General features: G+C 39.5%; 1 protein-coding gene across 7 annotated transcripts in view; it reads left to right on the top strand.

Annotated features, from left to right (window-relative positions):
• The window catches only part of LRBA (LPS responsive beige-like anchor protein), a 559,238-nt gene that overhangs the window by 151,791 nt on the left and 381,608 nt on the right, over positions 1 to 25,839 (top strand). For all 7 annotated transcript variants that reach the window (XM_075930022.1, XM_075930023.1, XM_075930019.1 and 4 more), the window contains one exon: positions 1,595 to 1,656. In XM_075930022.1, the coding sequence (XP_075786137.1) occupies positions 1,595 to 1,656 (62 nt within the window). The remainder of the gene's footprint in view (positions 1 to 1,594; positions 1,657 to 25,839) is intronic.

Raw genomic sequence — 25,839 nt, 5'->3', positions numbered from 1 at the left:
CTCAGTTAACCTCTATCCTTGCTCTGTCTGTATCAAGGCAACTGGGGGAGGGAGAGGCAGGAGCTTGTGCATGTGGGGAGCTGACTCCTTCGGAGACGCCTGCTTTCCCCCCTCACGCCACTGCCTTCCACAGAGGCAGCAGCGCAGGGAAGCCAGTACATGCAGGGAGCTTGCTTTGAAGCCGGCTCCCCATGTGTACAGGCTCCTCCCTCCCACACTGTTGTCTCCAACAGAGGCACAGCATGGGACAGGGGAGCAGGCAGGAGCCGCCTCTCCACTCTTGCTCCCCCGCCCCACATGTAAATATTTAATCGCTGAAAAATTACATGCATTTTAACATCTCTATCTGTAACCATGTAGTTGCAGCCAGTGCCTTCATAATACTCAAAAGCATAATGGAATCGAACATTTTCAATAAATGAATGCAAAAGTTGAGACAGATGTTTAGAGCGATGTTGAATTTATAGTTACATGTTATATAAACATAACTTTGCATACTATTTTTGCTCTTTATTGTGTAACAATGGAAAATTGCTTGAGCATTCGCAATAAATGTATCATCTCTAAAACTGTACAGAACCAGATACTGATTTTGGATATATATGTGAGTCTCACTTTAGCTGGCCAAGATCTTCAGTGGGACTGCACACTTGACTTTGAAACAAAATGTATGTTGTCATCGTCAGAAGAATAATATACAAGTAAAAATTATTCTTAAAATTTTATGCACATAGGCAATGAGTTTTTTGTGTGCAGACAAGTGGAGAAAAGATGTTCTATCAAAGTGCTCTGAAGAATTTCAAGTCTTCGTTTTTCTTATATATTTTAGATATTGAATCATAGGGGATTACAGCAAAAACATTCCTAGCATGTGTATTGTTTAGACAAAAATAGGTACAGAAAAACACAACTTTTAAGCCCTCAAAAGCAGCTTTGATATTCTATAGACTAACCAAAATGAAATGTGAATTGTAAATAATAATAATCAAATTAGTTTATAAACAATCAAAATATATAATAGGTAACTGCCTGCACTTCTGCTAAGGTTTAGTGTGGGGTCACAGGTCAAAGTACTAATAAGAGTGTTTGGGATGTCTGCTGCCATGAAACAAAATGGAAACTTGATTGATAGCAGGGGGTTGAAGGGAGAGAGAGCAGTGGAGAAAGCAAAGGTCATGGAGCCATTTCCCTTCTCTGCATAGATAATGACCAATCCTCCCCAAAATAGCAAAGCATAGATATTATGGATCAATTTAGCATATGCTATACACACTTAACACTAGTATTTTGAAACAAATATTTATGCAGTTGTAGTTAAATAATTCTGAGGGATCAATTTATTGCGTAACTGAATTTTTCAAAACAGTCACTGAATTAAGGTTTCTAAGAATAATGTGATTTCTAAGCTAATATAGGTTAGAGCTAATATAAATTGAACTATAAGTATAAAATTCACCTTTAATTGATTTAAAGATGTGTTAGACTTAGTTACTTCTGTACATTAAAACAAATATACTGGATTGTAATTAGTTCAATAACCAGTACCATATAAATACAAACCTAAATATAATTCAATTCCGTTTTTCTTTTATAGGTCTGGTCTGCATGAAATCTAGTAGTTCAGTGGTGGAACTGGTCATGTTACTTTGCTCTCAGGTGAGTTTTAATGGACAGTAGAAATAATAGGAAAGTTGTGAGGCTAAAATTGCTGCCTGTTGATAAATAGTTGAAGTTATGCTAAAAATGCTTACAATTAGAGTACATTTTAACTGTCGCCTAGAAGAACTACATCCTAGATATTTTGATAGTCAGTGGATTATGACATTAAACTTACTGTGAAATCTCAGGTGAAGACACTGAGGTTTTTGTGTCCCATTAAAAATGTCTAGTATTTACATAACCTCAGAATTGAAGCTGAATTTCTTGCTGTTTGCATAAGAAAAAATAAAATATTAAAGTTATGGAAACAGATTGATTTCTTGCACCTCGTATAGTGCCAGTTGAAATCCTCTGGGATGAATGAGTTTTTTCCTTTTGTGTAGAGATTATGAAATGAATGATAAATATTTATTGAAATTCTTATTAATTGCTTTTGACATGCATTTTTGGGGGAAAATTACATGTAAGTGGCCCTAATGGTCAACACTGAGATTTTCTACATTCCTGAAGGCAAAATCACTTCAGATGGTCTTGAAAACCTTAGAAATGCCTATCTTTTTTTATTAGTCTTGAAAAGAAGCTGGATAACCTTCTTGAAATTGTAGTTAAAGAAGTGTATGCACTATATAAAATGATGTACTTTTGGTGTCCTCTTGTTTTCTGTGTTGTAATTAAATAGGAGAGTGGTTTTTATTGAACTTTTCTTTTTGATGCTTTAAAAATGATACCTGGTAGTAAATACCCCTACTTAAAACTTTAAAATAGCCTTTTTTAATGGGAAGGGTATTGGTCTAGAGGTCAAGGGTTCTGACCCATTTAAAAACCTTTGACCTTCATTTACAACCCTTATGGTTTACTTGCCTGACGAATAAGGATAATGCAAAATTAATGTTTCTTCACATCGATTTATTCGTTTTAGTGCCTATGTTGCCAAATTTATTTAGACTGTGCTGATGGACATTTCATGAATACAAATGAAAGAATCATAGAAGGTGTGAAAAATCAATAGTCTCCATTGTCAATAAAGTGCAATACGAACAATTACTTCTGGAGATTACACCTAATGGATTTTACAATGAACTAGTGAAGAGTAGTTATGTTTCTAGTGGGCTTATTATTCGTGGATGGAATCAGAATTTTGTATACATAACTTTCCCATCTCCTGCAGAAAATATTATGAGTGTACATCTGTTTTTTGAAAGTTTACGTAATATTTTTCATGGAATTTCAGGAGCTTGGAAATCATTGCTTATCAGAAATTTGCTGTTATTTTCTGAAAGTGTACCTAGCCACTCTACGTTCTCAAAATACAAATTCACCATTTCTGATTTAAAAGAATAAATAGATGCTACTTGGAAACCTACATAAAACTTGTTGTACTCTTTTATTTTTTTCTCTTACAAAACTAGTGATTTGAGATCCTAAAAGCATTTATGATTAAGATGTTCTGATTAGCCTGTAAATTTTCATTAATTGACTGCTTACATTTTTGGTAAGGTAATCTCTTTATTTTTTAAAAAACACATTGAAAATTGCAAGGAACAATACTGATCTCTGTACAATGTGTCACATTCTTGATTGTTGGAAGCTGAATGTATAAGGAATAAATGACCCACTGTAATGTACCTATTTGTTATACATGTCACAATGCTGTTTAATGTTAATCTAATCAAATAGAGGATATAGTGATTACTTAGTAGTGTTAGGAGCCCGGGATGAACTTGTTTTGAGTAAGAGTTGCAATAAAGCAATAAACTCACATTTAACTCTTAAAAGTTATATAGCAATAGTAATATTTGGCAGAATATGAAAAATTACATGAGAAATGAGGCCAAAATTAGCTCCAGATGTGTACAGATTGTTCTGGGGGTGATAATTACATTTTTCACTTTGAATTTTCCTAATTCAAAGAGGTCAGTATGGCAATCACAAAAGTGATTTATTTTGTTAAAAAGTGAACTGTCTTTTGCTGCATGAGAGATATGAAATTGAATTTCAACTAGACATTTTACAGATACTGGGAAGAGATGGGGTTGAGTTTGATTGATATGGAGATATTTTTTTCCTTTTGGCTCAGGATAGGGTGGGAAGTGAAAAGAGATCTTCTTGCTAAAATTGTAATTAATTTTTGAGAGGAGATGGAGAGGATGGAGTACCAAAGATCGAAAGATCAGGTCAAAAACTAGTTTTTAATCACATAAATAATTCAGTAGTTACAAATTAAACATCTACAATTTTGATTTAAAACTTCAAAAATTTTGTCAGACATTTTATGAAAGTGGAGGGCTGTTCTGATTAATATCTTCAGTATTTTGTACTTAATCTCTTTCCCAATACTTGCCCTTTTCAAGTATTACGCCAATACTAATTATATATCAGTTGTTTAAAAACATATAAACAGAAGTTCAGTGTATAAGACGTGGACATTTCTTCGTTTCCAAGAAGCATTTGATGCCATAATGAAATCATGTTGCTACAGCAAAAAAGGTTTGAATTTTTATAATTGTTTATCTAGGAAAATGGAGAAAATCAACTGTAGGTAAAGTTAATTTTTAAAGAGTAATTACAGCTCTTTGTTGAAAAGAAATCTTTCTGTGCAGGTATTTTCTACTATTGTTTGTTCGTGTTCCTCAATTCAGCTATTTAGACATTGCCCTTGCTTCTGTGTGTGTATGTTAACATTTTTATTCTCATTTAAATTTACTCATCTCCCCAGTTTGTATAAAATATTAAATAATCGAATGTAGTACAGTACTCAAATTTTCTTGTTTAAAACCCAGATTGATGCTCTTGAGTAAGGCTTCTCCATATAATCATCAAAAAGTAGTTTTGTGACTGACACATTAAATTTGAGTCTTTGCGTGCCTGTACTTACATTTATATAAATCTATCAAAACAAAAAGGAATCCTTCATTTAATATTACTGCAAAGTGTTTCTGCTTATTTGACATTAATATCATTTTTGAAAGAATCGACGTTGCATTCAAGGCCACTTTATAAAAGCGTTGCGTTGCTCATCCTAATTCAGTCTGACATACATTCCAATAACACTACCTCCCTTCTAGGGTTTAAAGCTAAATTTATGGCTGAGCATTGTGAAGTGCATCATTTAAAAATGGTTTCAACCCAAAACATCTAATAAATAAATAATGTGTATGGCTACTCAGTAGTAGACTTTCCAGACTAGAAATCATTCCATCGGATACTCAACAGTCCACTATCGGAGAGGGCTGTCAGATAAATCTTATAGTAGCTGCATTCATGTCCTGTAAATCACATGTTATTGTCTGAGCCTTCTGCCAGGTCATCTATTCTTTTCCCATTTATCAGAAATGCATAGAGTACGCTGAAACTAGAAGTCTGGCCCGCCATCCTGTCTGAGTAATTAAACCAGCAAAAAGAGTGAAGTCCTAAGATAGTCTGTTATTCCTTTTTAAATGGATGACATCAGAATGTAATAGGTGCCTGTGCATGCTATTTTGGGACAACATTCCTTCATGGTAAAAACCTGGCACATACGTTGGATAAACATTTTCCCCTAAAATTGCTCTGAATGTATCACTAAACCCTTGAAGGGGTCCACATGAATGTGTTAGTGTGTGGTATGGATGTGTATATATTCATGTGTACACATACAAAAGTTGTGGCGCACAATAGCATATTTACTTATGTTTCTGTGTATATATGCGCGCACACACACTCACACGTAAATATGCCATTGTGCACAGCAGCTCTTTTGTCAGATCCAGTAATGGCGTTGTTTCATTGAAATAACTGCACTGATCTGGAGTAACTGCAGGCTTAAATAAAGCTGTCTAAAATATTTGTCCTTTGTCTTCATATGTTTATAAGCTTTCGTCTTAGCTACTGTAACAGTTGGGTGAGAATTGTACAGTGTTCCAATGTAAAATGGAGAATTAACTGGTATATGTTCCATTTATTTTCTGATGTCTCTAAATGGTCTTTTTGCAGCAAATTAACCAAATTGTCACAGGATATACACAAAGTATTTTTGCCTCCATTTGACAGGTTCTTCATTGATGTAGGAGCTTTGTTGTAGTGGATCTAATTTTCCTTGACGTAACTATAGAATTAGTCTATTCTGACAGATTCAGATACCGTATATTAATATTTCATCACTTACCAGAAATGGCTACGAACACTACAAAAAGCCTCTTTTAATGACTGCAACTCTAGTTTAGGAAGAAGAGAAAAAAAGTTATAGTATTGTTCATTGTTAATTATTGAATTTTCTGAGTGCTTATTTATTCCTCTTACCTCTTCAAATTCTAAGGGCAAAAGACATATTCTTGAGGTATTTTAAAAATAATACCAGTATTTTAAAACATTAATTCTATCTTGGTAATCTCTTTTTCAAAAACGTAATAGTTTTCCTTTGCCTCAAAATAACCACACATCTATAGCCATTAGATTTTTAGTAAATGGATGTTTCATATGGCAGATCAGGGAGGGGAATTAACATTTCCCATGATTGCGCAAGTTGTTTTGTGTGCAAGCAATAGTTCTGCCCATTTGGACCAACTTTCAGAATCAGGGCTATAGCTGAGAAAAAAATTCATTGAATGCCACACACTTTTGATACTTGTGATACATTTTTACTTGTTTAGTGAGTGAGCTGAGAGAATACAAACATGAATGTACATTGTATGTGGAGCAAAACAAAAATAAAATAGAAATCTTAGAAGCATCTAAAGCAGCAACTATTTATATTCAAAAAGTGAACCTTACTTACTACGTTTAGAGGCTAGAATCCTGATATCCATCCACTTCCGTGTTAGCTTACCATATAATTAAATTCTTTCAATCAGCTAAGATTGGTTAAGGAAGAAACCTTCAAAAGCAGGGAAATGTCTGTAACAAACTTTAACCCATACATCATTTAATCATCACTTTCATTGACACTTTCCGTTGCCCTATCAATAAGTCACACACATCTGTAACATATAGTAACATAACACAATAATTCTCAGAGGGGTAACTGTTAGTCTGTATCTATAGAAATGAGGAGTCTCCTGACACCTTAAAGACTATCATGAACCAAGTTCTTCATGAAGAAACTGTCGCGAGAATCACAGGTCCGATGATGAATACCCAAGGGGGGAAGGACAGAACCAGGTGGATAGTTCTATCAAATAAAAAATATTTATTTGACAGTGGTGAATTTATAGTATTTATTCTAAGATTTTTAATAGACCATATTAATAATGAATTTACAGTATTTATTATATTTATTCTATGATTTCTAGTTAAATGTCAGAGATATAAGGATGGGACCGGCAAGGGGAATAGTCTCTAATCTTAAAATATCTAGCTACACTAATTAAATAACAGTGATAACTACAAACTCTATGTACTACCCAAAACAACTACAACACTAAGCTTATACAACAAGAAAAAAATCAAATCATACATACCTACTTACACAGCACATGGAACATTTCACAGATATTGGTTCGGTTGCGAAGGCCTTGGTTACGCCCGAGAGTCGGGGGAGGTGGCTGGTCGGTTGATCAGGCCGGCAGCGCTTTGAAGTATACGAGAAGGCACACGCACGGTGGTACATGTGTTGCGAAGACCTCCTAGACCGAACTGTGCGATGGGTATTTATCCCCAAATCTGCACATCGGTTTCCTGTGCTTGCATATTACCATATATGGCCCAATGGTCACCAAGTGGGGGGGGGGTCTGTGTCCTAGGGGTTGGGCCGAAACTGTGCAGGTTTCATGCGACCAGGTAAGCCCCGCAGTTCTCACACCAAGGTGACAGGTGGGAGAGTCTGAGGCTATTATCCCCTTTTCACACCTTCCCTTTTTCTAAAGGCAATGGTATGCAGGAAGGGTGCGGCCGGTTTCTCTCAAGGAGTTCTGCAGCCCACTATAGCGAGAGCGGCCTGGCCAACTTTTTTACTGGGGGAGCAGTTTCTTTTCTCTAACAGAAACTTGCACAGATACAGACAGACATCTTTCTTTCCATGTGCAACCAAGACGCATATCACACCAAGGCTATGTCTAGACTGCAAGCCTCTTTCGAAAGGGGCTTTTTCGATCCGCTTTTTCGAAAAAGAGTGTCCTGACTGCTGGACGCTCTTTCGAAATTCAAAGCCACCTGGAACCGCTTCTGCCAGGGTATGGGGGCAGCATTTCCTTCCTGGTGCTGCTGCCTGCCCTTTGCAGAGACGCGTGGTTAAAGGGACGCCCCTGAACACCCGTTGCTCTGCTTCTGCAGCTGTCTTTGCTGTCCCTCTAGGAGGTAAGCAAGGCATTGCAGTGCTGGTTTGGAGTGCTCAGCTTCCTGGGACACCCCAGCAGGTTTTTTGTGTGGAGGTTTTTCTGTTTTAGACCCGTTTTTTTGGCATGGAGCCAGAGCTGCCCCTGGGCAGGCGATGGCCCTACGCCATCATCCTGCAAGTGTTGCTGCATCTGCATGACACAGTCATGAGGCTACTTCCCCATCTGGACCCAGACCAGAGGTATGAAGGGATCGTCCGTCATGCAGCCGCACTGCCCTTGCCTCCAAACTTCTTTGTGGACAGGCGTTTTTGGAGGCTTGACACCAGCTCTGACTGGTGGGACCGGCTCGTGATGGAGCTCTGGGATGACCAAGAGTGGCTACGCAACTTCCTTATGCAAAAGACCACTTTCCAGGAGCTGTGTACCTGGCTCGCCCCTGCTCTGCAACGGCAAGACACCCACCTGCGCCCGCTATCCCCGTGGAAAAGAGGGTTGCCATTGCCCTCTGGAAGCTGGCAACCCCCGACAGCTACCGCTCCGTGGGACACCAATTTGGAGTGGGCAGGTCTACCGTTGGATACATCCTGATGGAGGTAAGTCATTGTCTGGGGACAGTCACAGATTGGGGTGGGGGGAAGGGAGACTGTCAGGAAGGGCAAAGTGGAGTGTGAGTGGGAGGGAGCTCCTCCACTCACCCTGAATTATTGGGGGGGGAGTTCTGAGGAGGGGATTCCCGGGGTGTTTGAGAGGGAAGGTGGGTGGTGGGTTCTCCTCCTAAGAGATAAGGCACCCCTTCTAACATTTTGTTGTCTGTCTCGTTCTGCAGGTGGTGAGGCCCATCAATTCGGAGCTGCTCAACAGGCTCGTCTGTCTACCAGATCTGGACAGCATCATGGCCGGCTTTGCTGCCCTTGGCTTCCCGAATTGTGGAGGAGCGCTCGACGGGACACACATTCCAATCCGTGCACCGCCCCATCGAGCAGCCCAATTCATTAACAGAAAGGGCTACTTTTCTATGGTCCTCCAGGCCCTGGTCGACCATCGTGGCCAGGTTTCTGACATTTGTGTTGGGTGGTCAGGGCAGGCACATGATGCCCGCATCTTCAGGAACTCGTACTTCTACCGGAGGCTTCAGGCAGGAACATTTTTCCCGCATCACAACTTTGCGGTTGGGGATGTGCACATGCCGGTGTGCATAGTGGCTGATGCGGCCTACCCCCTGATGCCGTGGCTGATGAAGCCCTACACCGGCCACCTGGATGCGAGCAAGGAGCAGTTTAATGCTCACCTTAACCGGGCTCGCAACCAGGTGGAATGTGCGTTCGGACGTTTAAAAGGCAGATTCCGGTGCTTGCTCACACGCCTAGACATGGGGGAGAGCAACATCCTTGAGGTGGTGGCCGCGTGTTGCGTTCTCCATAACCTGGTGGAGAGGAAAGGGGAGGCCTTCCTACCAGGGTGGGGTACAGGTGCTGATGGTCAGGAGAGGCACTTTGCCCAGCCCCGGACAGCTGCCATCCGCCAGGCTCACCGGTCTGCTGTTTGCATACAGGAGGCCCTACGGGAGCAATTCTCAAGTGGAGGCCACTGACTCTGAGGGGCTTCTGCCTGGGGACTGGGCCCTGGCCCAAAAGAAGCTTCCCTCCACAACCCATCTCCTGACCCTGTTTGGAGAAATCATAAACACCAGGGTTTGTCTCAAAATAATAAGTTCTGTTTTATTTTTTTAAATATCACTCACTGGAAAATAGTATAACTGTTGCAAACATAAAAAAGCTTTTGTTCATTTTTGATGTAGAAAATATAGTTTCATGCCAAACTATGTACAATAAACATTTTGTTGAACACTTTCCTTGTCATTTAACTGGGGTGATGGGGGTGCTTGAAACCTGGAGGGGGGAAGGGGACTTGAAACCTGGAGGGGGGAAGGGGATCAGGTTGCACGGTGCTTGCCTGATCTCAGTCTCCTGCTTGGGCCTTGTGTTCGGGGTCCACCATGGCCACGGGATCGGGTGGTGCACCTGTCGGTTGGCTGGATAGGGTGCTCTTGGGACGGGGACGCCTGGGGGAGAGGAGGGCCAGGGGGAGAGAGGGGCTGGGGAACTGGGGGGGCTGGGGGAGAGGGAGGTCCAAGGGGGGAAAGGGATGGTCTTGTGGAAGGGGGGTTTGGTGGGGCGGGGTCATGGGGTGCTGGAGGAGCAGGACCAGGCACAGGAGCAGGCAAGCCGCAGACCTCCCTGAGAGTGGCACTCAAGGACGTGCGCTGCTGGACCAGCTCCTCCATCAGCCGGTCATGTCACCGATCCTCTGCCTCCGCCCTCTCTCGCAGGATGGTGTTGAGCTCCTGCACGGCCTCCACATGCTGCTTCAGGATGTCCGCATATACACGCCTGTGTCTGCGGCTCCCATGTCCCCGAGATGGAGGTGGGGCTGGGATGCTGCGGCCCTCTTGCACGGCTGGTCCGGCTGTGGAGGAAAAGAGGAAGACACAATCAGTCCTAAAAAACTGGACTCTGTAGCACTTAAAATACTAACAGGATGGTTTATTAGGGGGTGAGCTTTCGTGGGCCAGACCCACTTCCTCAGATCAGACTAACACGGCTACATTTCTATCACAATCAGTCATGTGTGCAACAGCTGTCCAAAAGGGCATGCCCTCTCCCTGAAACAGGGGAATCAGACATTCTGAAGGTAACACTGTGTGTGACCTGGGCATCAGCCTGAGCATGACAGGTTTCCCTTGTGCATCACCCACTGTGCACCCACCTACCCCCTCCTCCCCCGGGTGTTACACAACCTCACTGCACTCACCTGCTGCTTCATCTCCTGCGTCAGATGACACCTGGGAGGCCTCTGGGGTCTGTGTGACTGGCTCCAGGGTGAGGGTCGCCGTCTCCTCACTGGCCTCCTCTGGCACCATGTCCCCGTCTCCTGACTGCTCTGGGTCCTGCTCTGGCGCGTCCACCACAGGGTCCGCCAAGCCTGACTGCACGAGCCGCCGTGGTGTGCGTGCTTCACCACCACCACCCAGGATCTGGTCCAGCTCACTAAAGTAAGGGCAGGAGTGGAGGGTTGCCCCAGAACGGGAGCTATGCTCCCTGGCCTTCACATACCCTTGGCGCAGCTCCTTAACTTTGGAGCGCACCTGGTCCTGGGTGCGGGGGTAGTGTCCTTTCTGGGCCAGGGCCTCTGCCATGCGGCCATAAATGTCTGCATTTCGCCGCCTGTTTTTTAGGGCTTGTAAGGCCGCCTCCTCTCCCCAGAGCTCGAAAAGGGTCTTGATCTCTGGGCCAGACCATGACGGTGCCCGGCGTTTGGAGCCCCTGGTTGGATCCCCAGAAGGCTCTCTGGAAGGGCCAGGAGGGTCTTGGGGCTGGGACATGCTGCACTTCACCAGCCGTGTGCTCTGGCTGCTTTGCTGCCACAAGTGGCTGTGAGGGTGCCTGTCCCTTTAAGAAATGGCTGCAGACAGGAACCAGAGACATGCAAGCCATGCCCCAGATTGTCCACCAGGGCTTCTTCCTGAAGTCCATTATTTTCGAAAAAATGGCCTCCCCACGTCCACACTCACTTATTTTCGATGGATCTCCGTCGAAAAAGGCGTTCTTCCTCGTGCAATGAGGTTTACCGCCGTCGAAAGAAAAGCCGCGTTCTTTCGATTTAATTTCAAAAGAATGCGGCTGCAGTCTAGACGCAGGTGAAGTTTTTTCGAAAAAAGGCTACTTTTTTCGAAAAAAACCCTGAGTCTGGACATAGCCCAAGGGGGTAGCCATGGTAGTCTGTAGCTGTACAAACACTGAGGAGTCCTGTGACATCTTAAAAACTAGCATGAAGACATTTGTACTGATACAGACAGACAGACATGCCCAATGCACTGAAGGTGAAAAATCCATTGCAACAAGCTGTACAACATACTGTACAAACTATAATGAGAGATGATGCCACATACACTCAAATTGAGAAACCACCAAGCATCCTGCATAGCAGACAGGAGAAGATTAAGAATGAGCCCTCCAAATTGGAGTCTTAAAAAAATCAACTTTCCACACAAATTTCACATGGCTGGACTTTACAAAAACAAGACAAACCATTTACAAGGCATGCTTTACTTCTCTACAGAGGAAAAATGACAGTAATCTATGTATGCCCAAATAAATGTTAGCCTTTAAGGTGCCACAGTACTCCTTTTTGTTGTAACACAATATTAACACCATATTCCTTAATATCTCTAATAATGCACCAATGAACAGTATGATGGTGTTTTCCCATGGGAAAATATGTGGTCAGAGTTAATTTTTCATTAGTTTGATTTCTCTCCCCCTCCCCCATTGGAAATTACCTGGTCCTGAAGTCTTGTTGCATTTTCAATTTCTTCTGTCTCAGACCTTTTATTATAGAAGCAAAATTTGCAAAAATGATCCACTTTGTTAGCTCAAGAATAGATTTTTACAGAGTGCTTTACTTTACAATAAATCTTCAAATTACTTGCAAACCTCAGCTGGTGCACAGTGTGGCTAACTATTGGTTGGTTGAATCCTGTTTTTTGTGTGAATAGTCAAAGTTGTAAATAAGCACCATGGTCTAATAGATGCATAAGTCTTATTATTCAGGACAGATTTTGTAGGATCTTAGCTACAAAATAGACAAAGTTATTTCAATGCCTATTATAATTATCGTTTACAATTATTTATTTTGAATCTATGTTGGTAGCTTGTTTGTTATTAAAGCTTGCAGTCCGAAAAGTGTAATCTTGGCAAAAATTAACATTTCCTATTTCAAAGCTTCTTATATATCTACAAATGGCTTTGCCATTAAATTGTGATCATCTGCCAATATAACCTTTGCTTTCAGCCGATTTAGCTGTTTTGTAGCAGAAAAATGAAGACCATGAAGTGGTATTGGAGAACTTGTGCTTACAGATGTTTCCTACACTATTCACTTCTTTTTAGGTTATACATATTGAAGCTTTTGGATTTTGTCATACCAAGAGAGTATACTGAGATGAGCAAAAAAGCACTTCGTGATTTTGCAAATTTCTTGGGATCCTGTACGATCTGTATAAAGTGTTATTATCTTACAAAGGTTATTTAAAAAATAAATTACTAGCTAGCTTTTTGTATAGCTGAACAAAGAAGGCAACTACTTATTTTGCTGTTCAAAATACCTACATGCTTAAGTTTTATACCAGCTAAGTTCAGGAATATTAGAAGTATATGCATCCAGAAATGGTATTAACAAAGAATTCACTAACGCCAATGTAAATCATAGTTTGTGAAATGCAGGGAAGAACATCTGTTCCATTAGATGCTAGTAAACAGCACAGTCGGGAAATGCAATCAGGATTAATGTGGGATGCCCATCTGACTGATATATAATTATGTGGAATGAAGGCTTCTGTGATAATGCTTTCTGATTTATATGATGCTTCCCATAGCTGCTTCACCAAAGCTTTCACCAGGAGTGGTCTGGGATCCATTCTGGCTTAGAATATGTTGTCTTATTTTCTTAAATTGTGAGTACTTCATAACAGGCACAGAATCTTACTATATTTTAGGAATTTGCTTAAAGTAGGACACATCATAGCTATATCCACAACATGGAATTTTGACATGTCGCTGCTGGAAACTTGACCATGGGCTGACTCTGGCAGTCGGAGGCACTTTTATGGTTATCTGGTAGTAGAATAAAATCGATTTCATTCTCCCCTTCCCCACACCCACCCATATTCTTTCCCTTCTTAGCAGTAGAAATTGCAAATGAGGTGGCATGAATGAATTTGAATGGCCAAACTTAGTTCATCATGTAAACTTTCAAAAGATAGGAGTGTGTGGGGAATCTGCGTGCACATGCAATATATACTACACTTGTCATGGGTTACCTAGACCAAAAAATTAAACTTTAATATAAAATATGGCACAAAAACAAAGTCAATTGTGAATGCATACTTCACCATTTTAGGCTGTTTATACTTATATACTGTATCAGAGAGTGATTATTGGGTAAAGTAATGAATAATCACTGTTTAAATCACCCAATAATAACATAAGTGGACTTCTTGGTTCACAGGTACCCACCACAACCTTGAAATGAACTCATTGTTGCAAACTTTAAGAAATCTCATATTTTATTGTAACTTTATATTGTTGTTTGCACATTCTTAGTATTAGTATTAGTCATTATATGCAGTGGAATTACTCCAAGTCTTAGGGTACGTCTAGACTATATGCCTCTGTCGCCAGAGGCATGTAGATTGTTACCAGACACAGTAAAATGAAGTGGCGATTTAAATAATAAGTAAAATGATCAGCTGTTTGTCGGCTCAGCGCAGCAGCCATGTAAATTTAAATGAAGCGGCGATTATTTAAATCGCTGCTTCATTTTACTATGTCTGGTAGCCTAATCTACATGCCTCTGGCGACAGAGGCATGTAGTCTAGACGTACCCTTATAATTGATCTTTGCCCCCATTTGACTGAGGTGGAAATTTTTCATATGGTTAGGAGTTTTAATCTTAATTGACAGATAAAAACACAGATTTGGAGCTGAATGCAATTTTTAGTCTCCTTCCTGGTGGCTGGTGTGAGGGTTTGTTTGAAACTGTCAATAGCTCTTTGTAGGATATGTATATGTGAGGCCTCTGCTCAAGAAAGCCTATCTTAATTAGGGATGAGAGAGGTTATCCAGTTAACTGGTAAGCATCACCCTAAAGGGTAATGCTTACTGGGTTCCAGTTAATTGGTAGGGCCTGGAGCAGCTCCCTTCCTGCTGCAGGAGCTGCTCTTGTCCAGCTTCTGTCCATGGCCAGCCTGGGTGCCTGGCAGGCAGGGGCTGCTCCAGTAAGTGCTGGCAGGCAGGAACCAGTGCCAGCCTGGATGCCGCTTCGTCGATTCATCAGTTAAATGTTAGGTGAGCGTAACATTTAACAGATTAACTGATGAACCAACTTTTTACATCCCTAATCTTAATTCAGATAAATTTGTTAAGTATTGACTTGTGTTGAGTATCTTTCTTCTGGGAAACTAGTTCTAAAGGTTGTAGTGAGACAATGTTTCTAGTCTCTAGGGGGTTTCCTAAAATGCAATCGTTGAGATGCAAGTACTAGATATGGGTTAGAAATTATTCTGATTGATATCTCCTCCCAACTAAGGAAGATGCTAAAGTGTCCATGCTAATTCTTTAGATCCCTTTGATAATTACCAGGTGTTTAGAATACATCTGCACACTCTAGCAAAAGGGGAAGGAGTCACTCTTGAACAACTTCTCTTTCCTCTGAAGAAAATGTTGTACCCATGAAAGCTCAATGATACCATCTATATGTTTTGTTAGTCTTTAAGGTGCTGCTAGACAATTGGTGCTTTAAGTTTTTCTCTCTGAGAGGGATTCATTCTAGATGATTCCTCTTTCATCCTGTGGGCTCTTTTGTTGTCACCCATCTTATTCAACAAGTGTGTGAAGTGGTTGGCAGTTGCACATGATGGGTGAACGCTGTACAATGCTGACAATATACTGCTCTCTGTCTCACTTGATTCAGTTACAGACTAACTCGGCTACCCCTCTGAAGCTTTTGATTCAACTATGTCAGTTACTCAGTGCCTGACTGAGAGTGGAGCTTGGTTAGTAACTGTCTGAAGCTGTGTTCTGAGAAGGTTGAAAACCCAATAGAAGCTCTCTGACTTGTTTCCTATTCCTCAGTCTTCGGTTGTGGCCTCCGTTAGTAATGTCTTCTACCAGATGCTCTATTAGCCTTAGCCATGGCTAAGGCTATGTCTACACTATGGATCCTATGTTGACATGTGCCTCCAGAGACCCACTAAACTAGATATAGCCTGCACTGACAGATGCTTTTTTTGTTGGTATAGGAAGAGCAACTACCCAAATGACATACTATGTCTATACTCAAGCTTTTGTTGGAATGGCTGTGTCTGTTCATGATGTGTGTGTTCACACCTGTAACTGATATTGCTATACTGATATAACTTAAGTGTAAACCAGGCCTGAGTTTATTTTCTTGTCTGTGACTACATTAAATCATTCATCTGTCACAAGAGCAGGGAGAATTACTGTTTTTTGTTGGCTTTTGTTGTTGTTGTTTGTCTTCTGGCTGTTTAAAAGGGGAAGGAGAAGAAAATCAGTTTGAATCACACTGAATCCAAACATTTTTGGAATTATTAAATCAAAATGGGAAAAAAGTTGATTTCAATTCATATTTAATATTTTGTTTCTAGGCATTTTTAAATGTCTAGCTTCATAAGATGGAGAGGTGGGCAGAGGGAGGAGAGTGCCTCCACAGGAAACTTTAACATATCAGGCCAGGGACCTAGCTTCAAATCCTGTTTTCACAGTGGGGTAGTCTAATCTGGGTCTCCCAACTGAATGCCAGTTTAACCACTGAGTTAAAGATAATAAAGGAAACAGGATGCTATCCTCTCCAAGCCAGTCTGTGACTGGTGCTTACATCATACAAAAATTTATGGGGTCTGAAAATAGTTGTCATATTCTTGTCAAACTCACAAATTCATGTCAACCAAAACTACATTTTTTAGTGAATAAACTATTTGAAAAATTTCATCCGTTTGTTACCTCAAAACTTGTTTATGGTAATAGTTTCTAAGACCGCTTGGAAACCAACACTCGCGTAAAATGTGTGTTGCCTATTTTCTGCAAGGAGTTTCACTTTTTGAAGTGCATTCCTTCTGGTTCTCTCAATGTTTTTGGCCCCGTTACATTTAGAAAACACTTTCCTCATGGTATAATAGTTCTGCAGCTGTGCTCAATGGAGATGCTTGAAATAGTTGCCTTTGCCAGTTTAAATGAATGAGTTTCTATCAGAGCATTTTCCATGGAAGGGAACAGTGGAACAGTCAGACTTGCTCTCTCTGGTCTGCCCAGAGCCAAGATCAGTTCAATTTCTAGTCAATCTTTTTTCAGGCACTTGTGGAGTTGGTAGTTTGAGGAATATATAGAGTTGTGTTTACTATCAGTGTGCATCAAAGAATGCACTTAAAACACTGTAGTTTCTCAAGATTTATCTCTGTTATTATTGAACTCTGGTCAGAGTATAAAATAATAGGCACCTAATTTGGATGGAAATAAACTCGTAGCTCACGAATTGGATGTGTAGTCACCTTTTCAGCAGAAATGTAGCAAACACGATTTTGACTTTCTCTTTAGAGCCCATGACATTTTGGTCAGAAATGAATGAAGCTAGATAGTTTATCCCTTGGTATTACGCCACCTGTGGAAATAAGTTAAAATTTGCTGATTTATTGTCAATCTGCTAATACTTCATGAATAGTAATCACACAATGCATTATTAAGTCAAGAACTAGGTATGTGGCAGTATGCTTGATAGTGACCACAGCATTGAAAATTGAATGAATGTTTTTATTCAGCCATTCTGTTTTGAGTTAATGACATTGTTGGATGACTATTATCTATAGGATGAAATTTTCCAGATTTAGGCTTTCCCCAAATGGAGAGTGTATATACATAAAAGTTTTAAAACTAATAAAAATGATGTTTGAATACAAGAAAGAAGGACAAATATTTATTTTTCATTATTTTACTGATTTAAATGACTTGGTATCAGAAGTTTAATTTGACACAGAAATAGTCCTCAGGAGAGAACTGTTTTTTTTTTTTTAAATGAAAGTGTGTTGAAATTTTGACTTAGTTGTGACCCACCAAAATTTGCAGTGTTCATTTTTCATAGCAGTGCTGGGTGGTGGTCATGCTCAGCTAAGGAAAGCCTCTCTAGGTATAGTTAAAAACAAAATAGAGGAGGTGATCAGTGGAAGAGGTAGAGTTCTGCGCTTTTTGTGCTGTTAATCTTTTTAAGGTAAATGCTATACCACTTGACAAGTTAACAGTATGAGCCTCTTTCATATGGCCTTCCTTAAATGTTAGGCTAGTGGCCAACTATAGCCATACATGTGTATTTGACATCTCTATTGTCATACATATGAAATACACTTACCTAACTGTTCTTACACAACATGGGATAGAATGATTATGATGGTAATGAGGAAAACTTGCTGCCCCGCACCGGTCACCTTAGTTAATTTTGTAGTCTGTTACTTGAATTGAATTTTAGGAAAACTGCTGCTAGCTAAAAAGTCATTAATGGCATAGTTTTATGGGCATAGTTTTTAGGAAATACACTGTTAGATGTAATTGGAATTTATTTTTCAGTTCATACGTAATTAAACGGTATAAAAAATGGAGGTACACCCGTAGCTGTAGCAAATACAATTTTAACCAGCATGCACAATAATGCTAGAAATACTCCATTTTTGTTTTGGAATGAGTTTTTATATTTGAAGCTTTGTTTCTGTAAATTAAACTTCATGCTATAGAATTGAATACTGCTTTTGAAATATGGATTTTATGACTTGCTTGTGTCAAATATAGTACTAGAAAAACACCCTTCTCAAAATAATTTGTCATAGAAATTAGAGATGGATGAGACTTCATGACATCATCTTGCCAAAGCAGTACTATTCCCTATAGCTTGTTTTCAAGTAAACATAGTGACTTTGAGTTTTTATTTAGATATGATCCTTATTAAATACAGTCTACTTACTTCAGATGTGGGAGAGAGGAAAGTTAAGTGAGAATCACTTGGCATAGAGTTAGAAATCCAAAAATTGGTTTAGTTTTTGACTTAGCTTTAAATGTCTATTGAATTTGAAATTATAGCCTATAAAATGTAAAATTGTGCTGCTGTGTATGTGTATGATTTATTAATCAATATATTTTTGTACATTTTAAGGAGTAGAGTTGACTCAGAAATGAGAAGGTTGGGGAAAACTGCTTAATTTGAAATGAAAGTACATTGTTGCAGATGTTCAGAACTAGGGGATCATAATTTAGTTATAGAAGCAAGACTTCTCTGAAGTAAAAGGCATCCTGTTGCTTCACCAGCACACTAGGACTTAAAAAAACACCGCCATTTAAGGTGAATTTTGTGCAATGAGAGCACACCCTGTGGCTTGGCAGTCTAGTCAGAAGGATGATATCATGCTGGCTTTCTAAATAGACCTTTGAACAATATTCTCATGGGTGGTAAATGTAAAACAAAGTAATATCAACTAGCACTTAATTCTGTGAGCTCCCTGCTGATTGGGCTATGCAGTGAAATGGAACTCTTCCTGAGAGGAAGTCAGCCTATAAGTGTGGAGACCTCTGAAAATAAAGTGTGCTTTAATTTGACACCCTGCTGCTTTACAGCCAGTCTGTTAAATTTGGAAAGAGGCTAGTGAAGGGACAAATACAAGATTATGACAAGCACAGAGTATGGAAATATTTTCCCCGCTTTTGCACCAAGAGAGCGCAATTTTAAGTGAGCAATTTTGCTTGCGTTTTAATTGACCACATTAATTCTTGTTTAAAAAAAAATCAAGATTATTTTACAGCCAATCTCCAACATGACTGTTATGCTAGAGGAGGGATTGGTCTAGTGGTTAAACCAGACTTCCCTTAGTCATGTCACTCAGATAATTCTGTGATTTTTTTCATATTTGTGAAATCAAAATAACATCCCGACTCCCCAAGGAAATGCTTGTGAGGTTTTATTAATTAATCTTCATAAAATGCTTTTGAGATTCTTTATGAATGCAGGATAATCCTATAATTAAAAAACGGTGCTGCCGCAAGTAGGAAACTGGGGTGCATGTCACTCATATTTTAGATCCTCACTGTTGATAAAGACTCAGAATTAGGGAGGGGGGAAATAGGGAGGGGGGGAAATCAGTTCTACCTCCCCCAGAGCCCTTTATTTTCCTGTGTGGAACTGCTTTTTAAAATCCCCTGCTATGTAAGGGAAATCTTGTTTTCTTAAACTCTGTACCAGGGTATTCTAGAAGAGATGTGCTTACTAGTGCAGTCCAGCACGATTATTAATCACCTTTACTGTGGTAGGGTGTAGAGATCAACAGAGAATGGAGCTCTGTTGTGCCAAGCACTGTATACATATAAAATAAGAGACAGTTCTTGTATGGAAGAGTTTAGTATAAATAGACAACACACATAAAGGATAGGGAAAAGGAATAGGCAGAATCAACAGTTTGGTTGAAAACCTCTTGTTGAACAACATTTTGTGTTCGGTTTTGTTGAAATTGCTTTATTGCACTTGCATAGGTTGAAAGACAAAAAAAAGGGGGAGACAGTGAGGGTAGTGTTGCATGACCAGTATGTCCTAAAGAGAGATTCATTGACATATATAGCAAGTCCTGATTTATGAAAACAGATAAGAACGTATTTCAGCTACTCTAAAGTCTTGTGCATGTTGTAATGGGTTTATTTATAAGGATTTATGTTAAGAAAAAAATGTGAGGGGTAGGGAAAGAATAATAGGGAAGAACTTTTATGATTTTTATAAACTATTCACTAGGTACTCTGTTAAATGTTGCTTTACTTAGTTAAACTTTCTTTAACATTGGGCAGGACAATTGCTGCTGCTGTATAGGCTGTGGAAGTTGTTCTGGGTGATATCAGTCTGTCACCACCAATGAACTGTACAATTCTGTGTGTGTTATGGATTGCCTATCCTTGTAATTAACCATCTGCCATTTGGAAGGATTACAACTAGGTTCAACTAATAGCCTTGCTATTCTTCTTCTCATGTTCCTCTTGCTTCCTCTCCCAGCATTAGCAATAGCTGGTGAAGAAAGAACCTGGGGAGGCATCTCGGCAGTGGGCAAGCTTTGCTGCTAGTTGAACTCAGCCCTGACCCCTAATGACATTGCCTGAGGAGTCATGGCAACAGCTAGCTAGAGAGGAGAGAAAAACTCGGTAACTTGCCCGTTGCCTCTTCCCTCACAAGCAGTGGATCTGAAACCAGTGATCCATGGATTCAAATCTGTAGTTGTTGCTGGTCCTGGATGATCGAGAAATTAGCATTTAGTACCGAACAGTCTGCCACTTCTTAATGTGTCTTGTTTTTATGGATGTAATGGCACTTCTCAAGTACTGATTTAGAGTACTGTGTACAAGTTAAACTACAAAAGGCTTTCGTATAAATACCCCAACTTTTAAAATCTGGGTTTGAAATTGCTGCGAATTGGTGATACAGATCTGGAGCTATGCTGATTTGTCACCAGACCCTGCTGAATGATCAATAGCCTTATATTACATTATAACATTTGGTGATTTTATAACAAACATTCTGGTGATATGAATTAATTCATTTCCTATTCCAGTTCTTAGAAATATTGTGCATTACCACAAATTACATTGGCTCAACCTATTGTAAGACCTTGAGGAGTTATATCATTCATGTCACTGCTGTGTATGTATGTAAATATTTAATGTACTGTCTGTTACGACAAATTCATGCAAAGCAAGGAAAAAGTCAAATACCTGTTACTATTTGAAATTCTCATAGAAAAGCTGATTGTATTTTTGTTTTGTACTTAGTAATTTAATGGAAAGTACTTTGGTAAGCAGGTTTACATAGTTTTGAACACATGAAGTTTGTTTTCAGAATTTATAAGAATTTGTGAGTTAAACTCTAATTTTGGATATTGAAATCAAATTCTCATTATAAGGTAATCTTAGGCATTTACCACAGAACATGCCAGTTTATATGAAGCGCTGTTCACGATGGAATACCCCAAATGGTTAAACAGCAGGGGAGTCTTCTGCTTTTAGTTAAAAACTGCTGTTTCTGTATGGCTTATTTACTACTTGTTTAATTCTTAATGTAGTGTGCTGTGGGATTGAGCATGCAAAAGTCAGCAGAAAGAGTTCTGTTTTTGCGTCTAAGGCTATTACTTGCTGTACAATAATAAAGGCACTATTTTATTGGGTTAGTTGTAATTAACTTCAGCACTAGGCATTGATATAAATCATTCCTAATCTGTTTTCTTTACATTTTCATTCTCTTTAACTGGTTTAACATAGTTGCTTTCTGTCGTCTTTTTACACAAAGACTAGGATTGTAATTGCTTTTTTGAATTAGGCTGTCAAAAGCTAATGTGCATGTTGATCCAGGAATTGATTAAGGAACACTAATGAATTTCATATAACACTTTTTGAAGATTTGTTACTGTGTAATAAATATCCTTAGTAGTGATCTGTTTTTACCTTTTTATAATTCAATACATACAGTGTTGTTAGGGTACACAGAAAGCAAAATATTTCAGTTTATGAAACAGTGATTTTTATTGCATGGTTAAAATGTTAAATACCTTTCCAATAAAAGTAAATATGTTTACGTGTTGAAAACATACAGTAAGCAAAATGGCATAGTTGCTTTCTTAAAATACACTTGTGGAAGATTTGGAATACAGTTTTTCATTTTGGTATTAACAGACCCTTCCTCTCCAACCCTTTTAGGTTTCAGTGTTAGGTTTTCATACTCATTGGGACAAATATATTTTTATAAACTGATGTGTATATTTATATTTTATAAACTGATGTGTATATATTATTGGATATATCCATGACATTTCCAACTAATCATGTTTTTAGATCAATAACAACTTCATCAGAATTGGAAAGAATATTAGTAAAGTCAGTTCTCAGTACCTTATTTTTTTCCCAAGTTCTTGAATTTTTAGGGAAGGAGAGTATGTACACACAATCTTTGATGCCAGAAATTTCAAATATACTTAATAGAATCAAATTCATTTATGACCAAATCCAAATACTTCAAAACATTCGTATTTTTTACTAATTTTTTTACTTAGTGACATATTCACTTTTCTAACACCTTATTAAAATTGCTTACTGCAAAAGCTTTAGTAGCACACTTGCTAGCTTCTGTGCTTTTTGTCAAAAATTATTTTAGTGGAATGCAAGTAATAAATAGTTTTTATTGTATTGGAGTGCATTTGATAGTTTCAGAGTCTTATAAAAATAATTAGCTCTTTTTATATAGTTCTAATGGCAGCCCTGCAAGTTTCCCCTGGAGCAGTTTCTAATGAACAGGCCTTGCTTTTTCCAGTTGGGCTTTCAGAGTCCCTAAAGACTTGACTTCAGACCTTGGAGGGCAACAGCTGCCATTTCTCTTGAAGACTGGAGTTGCCAAACAGACGGACTATGTACTAATAGGACACATTTGTAGAGCCTCAATATGTGGACCCTTGATAGAGGCTTAATGATGATCATCTGTTGAGAGCTTGTAGGTGGGTAGGGTTAGAGCAACTTTTATCACCCTTATTTAAATCAAACCCTCTTTATTGATTAGTAAGAGAACTTGACTTGGCTAGATTGATGCTAAGGATGTCCTAAGGAGGCCATTGTTTAGTATAGATTAATATCGTAATGAGTAAATCTTTAAATGAAAAAATCTTAATTTTGGTTAGTTTTGTTGTAGTAATTCATAAACTTTCTACATGCTCAGAACAGCAGTAAATACTTTTTGCAAGGAATTTGTTGTGACAAAATTCAGATCTAGTTCTATACTTGCATACATAATTTAGCATGCAAAATTTTAGTAGTTAAAATTATGTACTTTAATTCCTTTTTTAATAGTTCATCAGTGCTAGATTTTTTTTTTCTTATTTTCATATGCTGGTCTATGCACATGTGCATATACACAATGCTAGTGAATCTGCAGATTTATTTCTTCAATACTTTTTGTTCTTCAAAAACATGCAACGTCTTTCAAATTTGCATTTTTTTATAGTGCTTATGTTCTTACTCCAATACATATATTTATTTTCAATGTGGAAAGTCAAAATAGGGTTGATCTTTTCAGCCTAATTGGACTTAAAATAGGATGAAAGCCTGGACCTAACTCCGAATGACTTCATTGAGTCCAGAATTTCACCCTTGATGGAGTTGTAACAACATGCATCAAAACAATTTATTATACTTTGACTCTATGTGGATTGTCTCAGTTGACAGTTCAGTTTGCCATTTTAGCTTTCTCTTCTGTGCTATGAAGAATCAGCTAAGATAGTTCATTACTTTTCACTATATGTTCTTTATTGCTGATTTTAGCCAAGCTTGTAGTAGATGTGGTGCTGAGAGAGTGCTGACATCAAGTGCAAACACTGTTGAAAAGTTCTTGATAGTTTACTTTAGGCACTTAAAGATTACTATATCTCTCCAAGAGCAAGTTTTTTGTGTAGATTTGACCTTTAGTCTAATGTATAATATGTGTCTTAGCCATATGTTAACACATTTTCTCACCCTTTTCCTTAGTGGCCCATTCACATTTGTCAGGCTTGAAGTAATTCTTTTCACTTTTTTCACAATTGAAACAAATGATTAAAACTTGAAGGTTATGTAGCAAAGGATGAAGTGTTTGCCAGTTGGCCATCTTTTTTTCTCACTTTTGGTTTTAAATTTCAAACACAGTGGAAAATACTTTGAAAACGCTAATATGCAGTAAGGGATATATTTATATAACTTCTTAAACTGGTAGGCTATCCAAAAGAAATTGGTAGTGTATTTTGCAGATTTAAAATAAATCAATTTCTTTCTCTTTCTTTCTCTGCATGCGTACACAAACACACACACACACAACATATATAAATAAAATGTTGTATTTACAGATATCTGGCTGAAGATTATAGTTAATACGGTAGTATAATATACAAATTTTGAGCTTATTATTTGAAATAGTTGCTTCCTGAAAGTGTGAAGGTGAAAATTTCCATAATTTGATTAGGACTTGAACATGTGTCCCAAACCATAGCTTCCAACTCTTCAGTTAAACTGTTCACATCAGCCCCTTTATTAGGAGAAGCACTTAAAGCAGTTGCTGCCTCCTCTATTCTGTATTGGCGTAGCTGTTTCCTGCTGCTGGCCACCTGTTGCACCAGAGAAGAGGAAGCAGGAGAATAGTCCTGCTTGTTGTATTGCCTGTCTGCTGAAGCCTCAGGAAAGCAGGATGGAGCTTGACTTGCTGTTTCTGAGTCTAAGGGAACCCTTAGGAAAGGATGGCTCTCCATTCCACACAACTGCTCAGGAGCCTCAGAAAGGTGAAAGAAAAGCTGAGAACCAGCAACCAGTTGCATTTCCCTGATTCTTTACCTTAGTCCTATTTGAGATTTCAGCAGCCCGAGAGCTGTCAAAGGTCCTCTATAGACCAAACAGCTGGGGGATAACCTTAGGGCACCAGAGTGGAAATAGCTGCATCCTTAGCCTGTGCCGTACGTCGGGGGTTACCAAACTTTTTCACGCAGGGACCAGTAAATCTATGCATGAGCTTTTGGAGGACTGGTACAACTCATTTGCATATTTGCATATTCATTAAGCAAATGACAAATATGCAAATACGTTGGTTTTGGTCCTCCCAAAGCCCCCAGGGCCAGCTTTAGCAAAGCTTTTGATATGGCCACCCACAACATTCTTACCAGCAAGTTAAGGGAATATGGATTGGGAAAAATGGACTGTAATCCAATAAAACCCTGCACCTTCACATTGTGTATTGAAAAGGGGCTCATTTATTTCAGAAAGTTGACACCATCTTTGGAGTTTTTTATCCATATTCTCATTCCGGATGGTGAATGCACCAGGTTCTCTCCATTCTGACGCATTGTAATGCCTTTAAACGTCACTGTCAGCAGTGGGGATATTTAAAAGGCACTGCTTTTAAACTTTTATTCAGGATCTGCGTGTGCCCTGAACTGACCCGCTCCCCGCTAGCTGATTCTCTCTCCTTTCTCCCCTCCTCTTCCCCCGCCCCTGGACCAGCCCCGCTGTCCCCGCCTGCCAATTCTCTCCTGGCAAGCCCTGCTGCCCCCGGCAAGCCCTGCTTCCGCCGGCCGGTTCCCCAGCCAGCCCTGCAATCTCCCCCAGCCAACCTTACTGCCCCCTCCAGCCAGTTCCCTCCCCCCACGATCTCCCGTGGCCAGCCCCACTGCTCCTGCCCCCCTGGCCAGCCCTGCTTCTGCCAGCTGGTTCCCATCCCTATCTCCTCTGGGCAGCTCAGTTGCCCCAACTCTGCTTCCCTGTGGCCCATATCCAAACTCTCA

This window comes from Pelodiscus sinensis, chromosome 5 (genome assembly GCF_049634645.1).
Source record: "Pelodiscus sinensis isolate JC-2024 chromosome 5, ASM4963464v1, whole genome shotgun sequence".
Classification (NCBI taxonomy): domain Eukaryota; kingdom Metazoa; phylum Chordata; order Testudines; family Trionychidae; genus Pelodiscus; species Pelodiscus sinensis.
This window is presented reverse-complemented; position numbering and strand designations above follow the sequence as displayed.